General features: G+C 43.9%; 1 protein-coding gene across 1 annotated transcript; it reads right to left on the bottom strand.

The window, feature by feature from the left end:
- Positions 1 to 707: 707 nt before the first annotated feature.
- On the bottom strand, positions 708 to 13,510 carry LOC306943905 (UPF0415 protein C7orf25 homolog). Its single transcript, XM_079530435.1, has 8 exons — positions 13,362 to 13,510; positions 11,655 to 11,829; positions 10,830 to 10,956; positions 10,264 to 10,431; positions 9,684 to 9,990; positions 3,662 to 3,805; positions 2,744 to 2,952; positions 708 to 1,508 (listed from the first exon to the last, which is right to left on the bottom strand). Exons 2-8 carry the CDS (start codon positions 11,815 to 11,817, stop codon positions 1,343 to 1,345), a joined length of 1,284 nt encoding a protein of 427 aa, XP_079386561.1. The 5' UTR covers positions 11,818 to 11,829; positions 13,362 to 13,510; the 3' UTR covers positions 708 to 1,342.
- Positions 13,511 to 14,446: the final 936 nt, after the last annotated feature.

The raw sequence follows: 14,446 nt of genomic DNA, 5'->3' as shown, positions 1-14,446 counted from the left end.
TCCACCTAGAGAAACGGATGCGTTTCGGCATGCAGGCCTTCCTCAGCGTTTCAGTTTGAAACGCTGAGGAATGCTGCAGCTGCTGCATGCGATTTCATGAAATAAAGAAACTCAAACTTTATTAAGAGTGCGGATATTCCCCTTTTTCCAGTCAACAGTGACATGACTCAACTTGACAGACCATCAGAATGGACATTTAAACATTAAAACGAATACAGGAACTAATCAGTTAGGGGCCGTTCACACCTGAGACACAGCTGTCTCCTCAGTGTGTCCTGTCTCTTCTGTGTGTCGCACCGCTCGCAATGCATTTCCAATGGGTCTCATGTGGTTTCATTTGACACAACCTTGTTGCATGGCTCCGACACCGATGAGAGAGAGACAGACACACACACACACACACACACACACACACACACACACACACACACACACACACACACACACACACGAGAACAGGCTATAGGCTCTGAAGGAACGTTCTTAGTTTCAAATTTGAGGCCATTTCATACAATTTGCTACATCTGGTTAAGGCAAAAGTAACGGTTTTGGACATACAAGGTTGCCACCCAACTATATCAAACTGGGGCTCCTTGAAATTAAAAAGGTTTAAAAACACTGCTTCTTCATTTATTCAGTTAACTTGAATATCAGTGTGTATAAGCAAGCAACACGTCATCCTATAGAGTATAAATTAACTCGGTCACATTGTGTCGTTTCAGTCATTCGAATGCTTTATTATTATTTTTAGTACATATTTCATACAGGATATTTATACTTATCTGTACATAAAGTAAATATTCCATCTGCAGATACTGACAGAAACATTCTGTACATCTTGCAGGAAAAACAATAAACAATGAATTGCAGCAATTCTTCCAAAAAATAAACAAGGCTCACGACTGAATAAACAAACAGTTAAACAGCATCAAATATTAAAGGTGATTAAGTGATTAAGTCATTGTGTTAGAATGAGTGTTAAATAGCTCTAAGGTCTGACAGTAATCATTGCTATAGAGTTGTCTATTCATTAACAGGAAGTCTCCCCATCTCTCCAGTCCTCCATTTTCAGGTCATGATACCAATTTGATTTATTCAGGAGAGAAAAGTCATACAGGATACAGAATAAATGACATAAATGGGTACTCTCTCCTATTTTATGTTTATTATAGAATTGGAGACTCCTGTTACTGAACAAACCCTATAGCAATTATTATCATGATTAATATAGAGCTATTTAGCCTTTTAAAAAAAAGAAGAAACTTTTGTTGTACCCAAATAATAAATATCTCTTAAACTACCTTTAATGATCACCAAGCAAACCTAATCGAATGGCATGTTGTCATATGGGCGTGGCCCTCCACTCCTTCCCCTCTGTCAGAGCGCGTGGTTGGTGGATGAACACGCTGTATCGGACGCCCTGATTGGCCGCCGCCCTGACAAAGCCACTGTTGGCCGTCATGGTGATGGCCCTGAGGCTGTCGCCCGTTCCGAAGATCATGAGAGACCTGCGGCGTGCGTACGTACACACGTACCACACACACACACACACACACACACACACACACACACACACACACACACACACACACACACACACACACACACACACACACACACACACACACACACACACACACACACACACACACACACACACACACACACACACAACTTAAAAAACATTAAAATAACCCTGAAACATCCCTTTGGGTAAAAGTATCAAGTACCTTAAAGGGATAGTTCAGATTTTTTGAACTTGAGTTGTATGAAATACTTTCCATTAATATAGTGGTTGCAACTGTATTAATTGATTGCCCGAGTCCCATGGTGGGAGTTCTGCTCTGGTTTTGGTCAATATTAAGTAGTTCCGGTCATTTTGTGGGGGGCACTGGGGCCACGCAGTAAAAGTAAACGAATCCACAAAACAAACGTAATTTGTATTGTTGACCTATTTCTAAAATATTAGCGCGACTTTCGTTCAACTTTGACCCCTCTATCACATGGAACTATTTTTTGGGCGTAGTGATATGGACACAAAAAACAGTTCTGTGTGATAGAGGGGTAAAAAAAGAACGGAAGTTGCACTAATATTTTAGAAATAGGTCAACAATACAAATGACGTTAGTTTTGTGGATTAATTTACTTTTACTGCGTGGCCCCCAGTGCCCCCCACAAAATGACCGGAACTACTTGATATTTCACCAAAACCAGAGCAGAACTCCCACCACAGGACTCGGGCAATCAATGAATACAGTTGCAACCACTATATTAATGGCAAGTATTTCATACAACTTAAGTTCAAAAAATCTGAACTATCCCTTTAATACAAAAATACTTTGTTACAGTGAAAGGCCTGCATTAAAAGTTGTACTTGAGTAAAAGTACAAAAATAAATAGATACACTTACAGTAAAGTAAATTCAAAATCAAATTTGACCAACTTTTTTGATTAGTACATCAGCTATTTTCAAATACCAATGTGGGTATGTCTGTTTCATAATAATAATCTAAATCCACAAAAGCTGTCAAATAATAGTGGTGGTGGCAATCTTTAATATGTTTACTCTTATGTACCTGTACACAAGATGTAACAATAAAGTACAACCTTGAACCTTGGTGGAGTTAATGTACAATATTTGCCTCTGAGGTGGAGTACAAGTATCAAAAAATTTAAATTCTCAGGTCAATTAATAGTAACTAAAATGTGTACTTCTACAGTAGTTGAAGAGCAAACCACTGACCTGTGGTTGACCTTTGAACTGGTAGTGAGTGTGTGTGTGCGTTCTGTAGGCTGGTCAGGAACCACTCGGACCCGGGCCAGCAGCTCGTCTGCCCGCTGCTTCTCTCCCGGTCCGCCCAGCGTCCCCAGGATCACGTGGAAATCGTGAACGGCCGATTGGCAGGCGAAAAGTTCCTTGTCCTTCATGAACGAGTCCAGTTTGGGTAGAACCTAAGGAGGACAGAACAAGCTTTAATCATTTTGTAGAAGCATGTCTCTCATGTAAGGTTTTAAATGGTCCAGTTTAAATTGCAGTAATAAATTCATCAGCAGGGGCACGGTGGCGCAGTCAGTAGCGCTGTCGCCTCACAGCTAGATGGTCCCGCTGGGGGACGCTGTGGGCACTTGGGGCGTGTTCTCTCCTCCCTAGGGTAAGTACCCTCACAAAAAACATATAGTAATCCTGGTCTCTATACTGCCCCCCCTGGTCAGCCAAGGGTGCCTGATGGAGGGGAAAGGAACTGGTTGGAATAACATGTTCCTTACACGTGTTACATCCAACTAATGAATTGCATTTTTAATTAATGGCATTTTTATAGCGCTTTTCCAAGTGCTCAAAGCACTTTCATTCATACATTGGGAGGTGAAGTGGCGAACAGTCGACACCAGTGTCTTCACTTCCCACATTTACACACCAATGGTGGCAAGCTGCCAAGCTCACACCGACCGACTCATTGGAGGCAATGTAGGGTTCAGTGTCTTGCCCAAGGACACTTCGACATGTGGACAGGAAGAACCGGGATTCGAACTGCCGACCCAGGGATCATTGGACGACCTGCTCTACCTCCTGAGCCACTGCCGCCTTAACTAGGGAACCCCCTTTTTTTGACTGAAGGCAGTGATAGTGCTATTACAGTGATGTCATGCACAACGTACATACCTTCTCTTGTCTCTCCTGCGCCGCCTGCTCGGTCAGCACCTCCTCTTTGAAGGAGAAGTGACATTGTCCGTGTGACAGAGATGACACATACGTGATGAGGGTGGTGATGTCCAGGTTGACCCTGCAACACTCCTCCACCTTCAGCTGATTGGGGAAGAGGAAACACAAAATGCTAAATGTATAAAAGTATCGTAACTAGAAAATAACTAGTTACTTTGTTGTTACTGTAACCACTTTGAACCCTAGCATCGCTATTCTGGGGTGAGCTAGCCAATCTACAAGCTCACAATGTGTTGCGTTACTTAGGTGGTGTCCAGACGAGGACATATTCTGCATTACACCTCCAGTATCACTCACAGCTATTTTATATTTGCACATAATGTCTATAAATCTCTTCTCCGAAAATAGCCGATGACTGCAGCCAGTGCATGAGCTTGTATATGAGCTATTTTCGGAGAACAGATATACATTATGGTGATTACCAATCTGGAAAAAAACGGATGATCTACATTATTGTTAGCCTACTAATGGTGTAGTGTAGAATAGATTAGTATAGGCTATAGTATAAAGATAGGCAGCACAGCCACCGCACTGTTCGTCCATCTCAGGCATGCAGGTGTGACTGCGCAGTGCACATGCAGCACGCATGGACCTCGTCAAAGTGCTTCGTCTTCTTGGGTGGGTTACTGGGTTTACTGGCCATATTCCTCTATAAACGGTCTGTTTTCACTGTTTCTAATTCCTCTTTTTTATACTTTTGTATAGCCTATGTGCAATGTTTAGTGCTGTGCAGGCAGCAGGTGGAATCAATAACGAGCAATTACCTGACATTCAGAGGTGTTGTGCACTGGCGAATATATATTCAATCTCCAAAGTCAATAATAAATTCACAATGCATCATGCCGCCCCTCGTTGTAAGCTTTAAGATCTGCAAACTATATGAATCTCATGCTTATTGCTTATGTATACTTTGTACTAGCGTATACTTCTGGCAGAAGAGGATATAAGAATATTAGTAGGCGGCCTATGTAAAATCATTAAATTGTAATGATTTGTAATGAAAAGAAAGAAAAACATCAGCTACAATTGATTATGCCACAATGAATGCCACATATATATGCATTTTACAGGTCATGCATAAATATAGCCTACAGTATTGATTGATTGATTGATTGATTGAAGAATTTATTAACAGTTTGCAGAATTACAGTACATTTCAAGCACAAACTCAATACAAAGGCTGTTAACTGAGTGGACGACCCAATTAAGCATTACACTTGTTTCCAACAGGGTCCACCATGTTCAAATCATCAAAACATTTAGAGACGTACAAATAGACACTTCTATAGACAGAACAGGAATTCATCAAAAAGGAGGTAAAAAGGGAAAAGAAATATATACAGTGAGGGGAAAGAAGGGGGGGGCGGGGGGGGGATTCAGATTTTACGGGGGCCAGTTTCGAATTGCAGCCATCCGTAGGTGCCCTTTGAGAGCGGTTTTGAAGGAGTCAAGGGATTCGCATGTCTTAATGACAGTTGGTAGGGCGTTCCACATTTTGGTGGCATAGGAGCGAAAAGAATTTAGTCCCTTGTTTGTGCCGAATCTGGGTTGTACATGGTTCGTTGCACTCCCTCTGGTGTTGTGGGTGTGGACTTCGTTAACATTAAGGAAGTATCTAGACAGGTACATGGGTATCTTGGTGGTGTATCGAATCTTGTGGACCAGACCCATTGCAAGATGCTGTACTCTGTCGTCGACCCTAAGCCATTCCAGCCTGTCGAAGTGGGCAGGGGTGAGGTGGGTTCGGGGGGCTAGATCAAGTAGGAGCCTGACCAGTTTGTTTTGGGAAGTCTGGAGCCTGGTTTTAAGGGCCTTTGAGGTGCTGTGGTACCAGGAGGTGCATGCATAGTCAAAGAAACCCTGTACAAGGGCTCCTGTTAAGGTCTTCAAGGTGTTTTTGTTGACCAGTGAGGAGATCCTGTAGAGGAATCTTGTTCTATGGTTGACTTTTTTGATTACGTTGGTGGCCATTTTATCACCGGAAAGATTAGCCTCCAGGATGGAACCTAGGTAGGTAATTTCATCTTTACGTGTGATAACATTGTCACCCACTCTAACCAAGAAGCCATTTGCCTTGCTGAGATTACTAATAGAGCCAAAGAGAATGGATTCAGTTTTTCCCAGGTGTAAAGATAGTTTGTTATCAGCGAGCCAGGTGCAGATTCTACCGAGTTCAGAGCTGAGGGCATTTTCAACCTGCAGTTTGTCCCTGTCCGAGACCAGCAGTGCTGAGTCATCTGCGAACAGGAACAAGTTGCAGTCACAGGCTGAAGTCATGTCGTTTACATATATTAGGAACAGTAGAGGCCCTAGTATGCTTCCTTGTGGAACGCCACAGCTCACTGGGAGGGGGGGGGGACAGTGTTCCGTTCACTTCCACCATCTGTTCTCTCCCCTCCAGGTAGGATTGCATCCAGCTCACTGATGTGCTATCGAAACCAATTGCTTTTAGCTTGTTAACCAGTATGGAGTGGTTCACAGTGTCAAAAGCCTTTTGGAGGTCCAGCATGACCATGCCGCAGTATTTGCCAGCGTCCACCTCTTGTTTGATGTGGTCGCTCAAATAGAGAAGGCATGTGTCAGTGGAGTGGGATGTTCTGAAGCCAGATTGGAACTCGTACAATAATTTATTAGTGGCAAGATACTTTTCAACCTGTTCATAGACTATTTTTTCCATCACTTTCGAGATGGAACTAAGAATAGAAATAGGGCGGTAGTTGCCGGGGTCTAATTTACTCCCTTTCTTGTGCAAGGGGGTTACTTTGGCCAGTTTGAAATCTTGGGGGACCTGTCCCTGTTTGATGGAGAGGTTTACTATGTGGGTGATGATTGGAGCTATAGAGATGGCTGAGTCTCTGAGAAATTTGGAGGGAATGTTGTCATGGCCTGTGGCCTTGTGGGGTTGGAGGGCACTCAGTTTCTTAATTACCTCATCAGTTGTTACCATAACTAGTTTAAAATCGTCTTTACAAACACCTAGGTTTTTGTAGAAGGTTGTAATGTGCTCTACACCAAAGAGCCCAGAGTGGGAGGGCAGTTTGTTAACCAGAGTTGTTGCTATGTTTGTAAAGAAGATATTCAAGTAGTTGGCCACATCAAGGTTGTCAGTGATGAGAGTGTTGTCAGATTTGATGTTTATGTTCGAAAATCTGGTTTTTAGTTTCTGACCATAGCTTAGTTGATTGTTTAGTAGCTTCCAGAGCTCATGAGGATTGTTTTTGTTTTCCTGAGCTTTATCATTAATGAAGTTACTTTTAGCTGATTTGGTCATGGCAGTTACACTGTTTCGTAGTTTGATTCGTTGTGTATTTAGGTTGTTCAAACGAGCTTGGCGAACACTGTCGAAGCGCTTGGCTAGCTTTGACTTGCATTTTAGAACTTCAGAGCATTTTTTGTCTCTGGCTTTCATTGCAGCCAGTATGTCCGAATTCATCCATGGTTCCGAGCGGGTTTTGCCCCTGGTGGTTCTCAAAGGAGCCATGTTGTTCAGTACTGATGTAAATTTGGTTTTGAAGCCAAGCCAAGCTTCTTCGACAAGTGTGCTTTTAAGCTCATCGGACCAATCCAGACTCTCCAATACTTGGTTAAAGACCTCACTAGAGTAGGTTTTGAGGTCCCTTGATATGACTGTTTTGTGGCAGCCGGTCTTAAGTTTTTGTATTTTGCGGGTACAGAATATCATAAAATGATCACTAAGCCCACATACAATAACCCCTTTCTTGGAGATTCTGGATTTGTCCGAGGACAGAATGAGATCAATGACAGTTTGAGTAGAATCACACACTCTAGTGGGTTGGGTAATTAGCTGACTGACACTATGTAGATCACAGAACTTACTGAATGACTTAAACACAGGTGCTTCCTTACGTTGCATGTCTGTATTGTAGTCGCCAATCAGGATTTTCTCTACACATTCCTCCTCAGCTAAGCACCCCTCAAGTATATCATAGAACCCATGTTGGTCAGGCGGTCTGTAGACGGTGCCCACTAATACTGATTTAGCCTTTTTGAAAATTAATTCAACCCACACAGTTTCAATTTCATCATGCTGTAAGTCAGTACGAGTAACATATTCAGTGTCTTTGTGAATATACATACACACGCCACCACCATGCCTGTTTCTGTCGTTTCTGATCAAAGAATAGTTCTCTATTTCAACTTCTGGGTCTTTGGTTGACTCATCAAGTTTGGTTTCAGAGAAGCTAATGATGTTCGCCTTACCGCATTGAAACATATGCCTGATTTCAGCCATTTTGGGTCCAAGGCTGTTGACGTTCAGGTGAAAGATATGAAGTCCGTTGGCTCTGACTATGGTGCTTATTTCCTCCGTGGCGAAATAGGGGAGCGGAGGGCCATTGTTGATGTCTGTAGAAGCCGCGGGTTGCCGTGGGGGGAGGGTGGGGGGTGCGTGGCCAGGTCCATTGTCTTGTCCAGTGGCTGAGGTGTGAATGGGGGAGGGCGGTGGAATGTGGGGGGTGGCGCCGTTGAACCTGGTAATGTCTGCAGCCAGATCCAACTCAATGGCGGCCGTGTTGATTGCCGACACCTCTGGGTCCGCGGCTGGGGTGGGAATGGGGGAAGGTGGTGGTGGTCCATTGTCCTCAGTCGCCCTGGGTTGACTGCGGGTGTGGGGGAGGGGGGGGTGTTCCTTGGTCAGCTCAGGTAGGCCTGTGTTGTGACGGTAGGCCACGTTGATCTCTGCCGCTGGGGCGGCTTCAGCAGACAAGACGGCTGCGGTGGTATATGGGGGTCCGCTGGTGTTGGCGCCCTGGAAGGCGTGGAAGCCGTGGCGCGTTGCGATGGAAACGGCTGATGTTTGCGGAAGCAACTGTTGCTGCAGAGCGAGCAGTCTCGCTTGAGATCGAGTGAACGGACCAGGATTGGAATGAATGTCTCCCGAAAGCAGCAGGCAAAGAATAATCACAGTTCTGCGATCCATTTTGCCAGTCGGGGGTTTGTTCTTGCGATCCGGGTTTGCTGTTAACAAGGCGTGAATCGCCGCCGACCCAAAAGAAATGTGTTTACATTCCGAGCCGTTTAGGAGGAAAAAGTCGCTGTGAAGCTCCTCCGCTTCGTTTCCGTATCGTTCCATCTCTTCATGGTGTAAAGTCCATGTTGAATTAAAGAATGCGTCCGTAATCCATAGGATGAAGAAGAGGAAACTACTACTACACTACACGCAGCTTTCTCTGTGTGTCCGGAGCTCTACCGCTCTCCTGGACTACATGCATAATTAACATAACCGCAATGTGGACGCTGGAAACTAAAATGCCGTTTTCAAACTTGAACGGGTAACAGCCTGAGCCGTTCTCATGTGGAAGGCACCTTAGGCTTGTTTTGTCTTGACCACAATGTTACAAATTTGAATCTACATAGCATGTTATTTAGACAGATGCTAGGTTAATTGTTTGATAGTAATCATTTACTTTAGACTGATGCTAGGTCCCTGTGACATACTGTCGCTGCAACATACTAGTGTCATGTCCTAGCATTAAGGAAACAGGACTCTGATACTGTAAGCTTCTACTCTATGAGCCTCAGGGCTCTGCAAGGATTACTTACTAGGTTCTTGGTTTACCTGTGATCCTAGTTGGCTGGAGGTTTGGTGTAGATGGTGTGTGTGTGTGTGTGTGTGCGCGTGGGGGGGGGGTTATAAACCAAATGGACCCTTACAGGTCTGTAACTCTGACAGTGACCCTCACAGGTGACCCTCACAGGTCACTGTTCCATCTGAACACTCTCAGAGATATCGGTGTCTGTGGCCTAATTTATACCAAAAAGGGGTAATGTTTTGAGAACCAACCGTGGAGGATATGACGTAATCTTCAAAAGCCATGTATTGGAGGGCCTCCAATACATGGGCACCAATGACTACCCAATTGTGACAAAATAAACAAACTACATGTGAACTAAGTAAATGTAATCTAAATAAATAAACAAATGTAACTAGATTCCTACCCACCTCAGGGAAGGCCAGACGCTCCACCACCGTGTGTCGATCCACTCTGGTCAGACATGCTGCTTCATCGTCATCATCATCGTCCTCTTCATCATCATCATCACCCTCGCTGCCACCTTCCTCCTTGCGGTCAATCACCTCTTGTGCTGTGCCCGCCTCCTCCTCCTCTCCCTCTTCGGCATTGACCGCCACAATGTCTCCGCGCACGTTGACGCCCATGGCCCTCAGGGTGTCGGCCATGGGACGGGACACGCCATTGTAGAAGGCAAAGATGACGCTGGGCTGGCTGTACTGGACGGGCTGCTGACCACTGACGACACAAGGGTTTTTGTCATGTAGGGCTGTCACGATTGCAAATTTAAGGTATCGATTAATTGTCATACAGATAATATATATATATATATATATATATATATATGTATGTATATGTATGTCCTGTGCATTTTTGTCCTATATATATATATATATATATACACACACACACACGGCTGTAGGTCAATATGAATTATGCTATTGCTAGGTTCTTGGTTTACCGGCTGCAATCCTAGTTTCTTTAGGCACTAAATTTGACAGGAAACCCTACCTGGCCTCCAGGAAGTCCTCGGCCTGGCTGATGATGCTCTTGTCTCCGTATTGGCCCCGCCCCTGCCAGATGTTATGGAGAGCCTCTGCCTTGCGACCAATGGCCTTCACCCAGGTGTGTCCGCCATTGGCTACCACATCCACCACCAGACACTGCTTGGTCCCACCTCTGTCCACATAGCACACAGTTATAGTTAGGATTAAATACAACTTACAAAATAACCAAAACTACAATTGAGTTTTACTTAAATGAGCCATTTTCAACCATTATCGTTCTCAGTCCTCACTAATGCTAATTATAAGATTATTATTATCGGACTATGGACAGTTCAGAAACCTGTCTACCAGTGACATTATCGATGGGGATTCCAAGCTAATGAACAACTGAGGCTAATGAGTTTGTGGCCTCTCTCTGCGTACCAAAATAATTTCAATCTCGCCCCTTGACTACCCCATATTACAATGGAAATTTAAACTGAAACCAACACTAAAAGCAAACTAAGCTGAAATTGAAAAAAACAACAACAACAACAAAAGAACGAACAAACGAAAAACAGAAAAACGAACCTGTCCAGGTATGAGAACACGTGTAGCACACTCATGACATCCGTCAGGCTCTCAGCTGATTGGACGATGGCGGTCAGGTGGGCGAGGTTAGTGCTCTGGAGGTGGGACTCTTTGATCAGCACTTTGCCTGTCAATCATGACATTTTACTTTTAATTGTCACAAATGATAACGATTCAATTGTGTTTTCCCATTTAACGTTGGAACATAAAAATTTCATTTCTATTGGGGACAACACTGTCAATTGTTATTCCCATGTTAACCCTTTTAGACCGTACGACGTGTGGGAACGTCATAACTAATCAAACCGACGGGTTGCTAGCGCATTTTCATTGATATCATATGAGAGAAATTTTTTTTTAGTTGGCCTCTCCTTCTGCACCATACTCCTTGCTATTTCACACCTTGCGCGTTCACTTCCGTTTACCGTTCACAAAGAAAGGCTCGGTGCGCGTAATCTAAGGAGCTCTCCGTGGTTTTGATCGTTCAAAATATGAAGCGAATGATCATCAGCGACTTTATCGTAATCTTAGCGTGGTAACCAATAAAAAATATGTCTCCCGGTTTTTGTCCGGAACGGAATGGGGTCATATCTTCCCGGCACCCCGAGCTTCTATTTTTAAAGAAATCCCGGCACTGATAGTTAGAATCAAAAAATATGTCTTGTATAAAAATTTAAAATAAATATAGTGGTAATCTCACGACGTGTTGTGAGCTTGTAGATCTTCCATTTCCATTGAATACGTTATAAACATGTCTCCAACATGGTAACGATTGCAACGACTATGCTAAAATACGTGTGAGTGTAGACAGAAGTGACGGCGTACCGGCCTCCACACGGCGCAGGAAGCGCAGCTCAGCCTTCAGCTTGCTGCAGAGCTTGGCGCGTCCCTCCACACTGCGAGGCTGTGCCGCGCACAGTGCCTCCACGCGCTGCAGCAGGCCCTGCGCTGCTGCCATGCGGTCCTGCAGCATCGACTGCATGGACATGACTGACGCATTCTGACACACACACACACACACACACACACACACACACACACACACACACACACACACACACACACACACACACACACACACACACACACACACACACACACACACACACACACACACACACACACACACACACACACACACACACACACACACACACACACTTAATATACAGTACTTGTGATACAGCGATTTCATGAATGACATTTTGCATACAATTTGCCTTTTTTGACCGTAAGCCTGAACGCATTGCAGGCTGACACATTGTGTAGCCATCAAACAGCGTTAAAAAGTCCTTAGATTGTCACCTTAGAAATGTACAGATACCGTGTAATACACTTATACTTTACTGTTGAGTGAGAAAACAATGTTGCACATTAAAGCAGATCATCTGGGGGATCCCCCCCCACGTTTATATGAGAGAGTTGACACACACACACACACACACACACACACACACACACACACACACACACACACACACACACACACACACACACACACACACACACACACACACACACACACACACACACACACACACACACACACACACACGGAGATTCTAGACGCATGTAATTTAGGGGTGACATGGATGAAAAGGTTATTTATTTACAAGGGTACCTGCACTGAGTCAAACAAGTTTGAGAACCACAGAGTTAGATATATAATCACATTAATAATTACAGTAAATTTAGATGATTTAATGTGCAAAAACTTATAATACTGTAGTGTAATGACTGCTGTGCCTGTCTGTCACAACTAACAAACCAAACAAACAGTACACATCACTGGTTCTCAAAGTGGGGTCCGGTGCTTGAGGTGGTTCCAGGGGGTCTCCAGCCAGATGGCATCAAAATACTTGTATCCATTTTGAACATTATAGTCATGTATCAGATTAATACACAGGACCCCAATGGACACACAAATAGTGATTTCTTGGGTTCAATCGTTTTAGCATTAAACGTTCTATGTCCTTTTAATAAAGTATGCAATCAATCAAAGTGATGCCACTCAGCTTGTAGTCAGATCTGCCATTTTCCCCAAACCTTATAATTTGACATTTTAACCACACAAAACTTGAATGGGGTTCCTGACACAAAGCCATTTCAGATGTAGGTTCTAATATGAATTGGGGGTGGGGTCCTTGACATGAAAAAAGTTTGAGGTACTGATAGACTGTATTCTGTATAATAAAATCCATATACCGGTAGACTTTATTAGACTAGTCATCTTCTGACTGTACTGTGGTAATCTGTACTATAGTATGCAATTTGAGAAACTGTCAAAGTTAAATCTCTTCTACAACAACACAAACGTAAACGTACGTGTACTTTCAAACATCATTGTGTTTCATTTTAACATTCATTTATAATACCATTCTAATGTTAGCAGTGCCAGTGTGGCTAGCTGAAGGTTAGCTTAACCAGTCACAGTTAGCTTCTTTCCATTCAGTTCGACAATAAGTTTAAATTGTCATTTCAAAGTAAACGAAACAAAATAATCGTCAGGTTTTAAAGACATAATTCACTCACAGAGCAGTGTGAAACCTGCGACGTGTTTGTTTGTTGCTCTCCACGAGCAGCATGCAGCAAGGAACCGAGAGCGACGTCACAGAAAAGCGTCAAAAAATTGCAGAATGGCCCCGTCGCATTGCGTGACGTCACTGTCCATCCTACGACTTCCTCCGAGGTGGAAAGCCTTAGCCTGGTGCTCTGGCCTGGTGCAGGCTCTGGCCTGGTGAGGCGAGGTTATCGCTCATCAAAAACATTTAGAGACGTACAAATAGACACTTCTATATAGTCAAAGAACAGAACAGGAATTCATCATAGAGGTAAAAAGGGAAAAGAAACATATACAGTGAGGGGGAAAAAGGGGGGGGGGGGGGGGGGGCGGTGGGGGGATTCAGATTTTTAGGTGCCCTTTGAGAGCGGTTTTGAAGGAGTCAAGGGATTCACATGTCTTAATGACTGTTGGTAGGGCGTTCCACATTTTGGTGGCATAGGAGCGAAAATTCTTGGTATCTTGGTGGAGTATCGAATATTGTGGACCAGACCCATTGCAAGATGCTGTACTCTGTCGTTGACCCTAAGCCATCCCAGTCTGTCAAAGTGGGCAGGGGTGAGGTGGGTTCGGGGGGTGAGGCCAAGTAGGAGCCTGACCAGTTTGTTTTGGGAAGTCTGGAGCCTAGTTTTAAGGGCCTTTGAGGTGCTGTGGTACCAGGAGGTGCATGCATAGTCAAAGAAACCTTACGAGGGCTCCTGTTAAGGTCTTCAAGGTGTTTTTGTTGACCAGTGAGGAGATCCTGTAAAGGAATATTGTTCTTTGGTTGACTTTTTTGATTACGTTGGTGGCCATTTTATCACCGGAAAGATTAGCCTCCAGGATGGAATCTAGGTAGGTAATTTCATCTTTACGTGTGATAACATTGTCACCCACTTTAACTAAGAAGCCATTTGCCTTGCTGAGATTACTATTAGATCCAAAGAGAATGGATTCAGTTTTTCCCAGGTGTAAAAATAGTTTGTTATCAGCCGTTGACTACAGTTCGCCAGAGTCCTCTATCCTGGGCCTTCTTTTCCAGCTGTTTCCATGTCAGTCCACACTGCTTGATGTCAGT

Source organism: Electrona antarctica (genome assembly GCF_951216825.1).
Source record: "Electrona antarctica genome assembly, chromosome: 19".
Classification (NCBI taxonomy): Eukaryota; Metazoa; Chordata; class Actinopteri; order Myctophiformes; family Myctophidae; genus Electrona; species Electrona antarctica.
The sequence above is the reverse complement of the archived record's forward strand: the minus strand, read 5'-3'. Positions and strand labels throughout refer to the sequence as shown.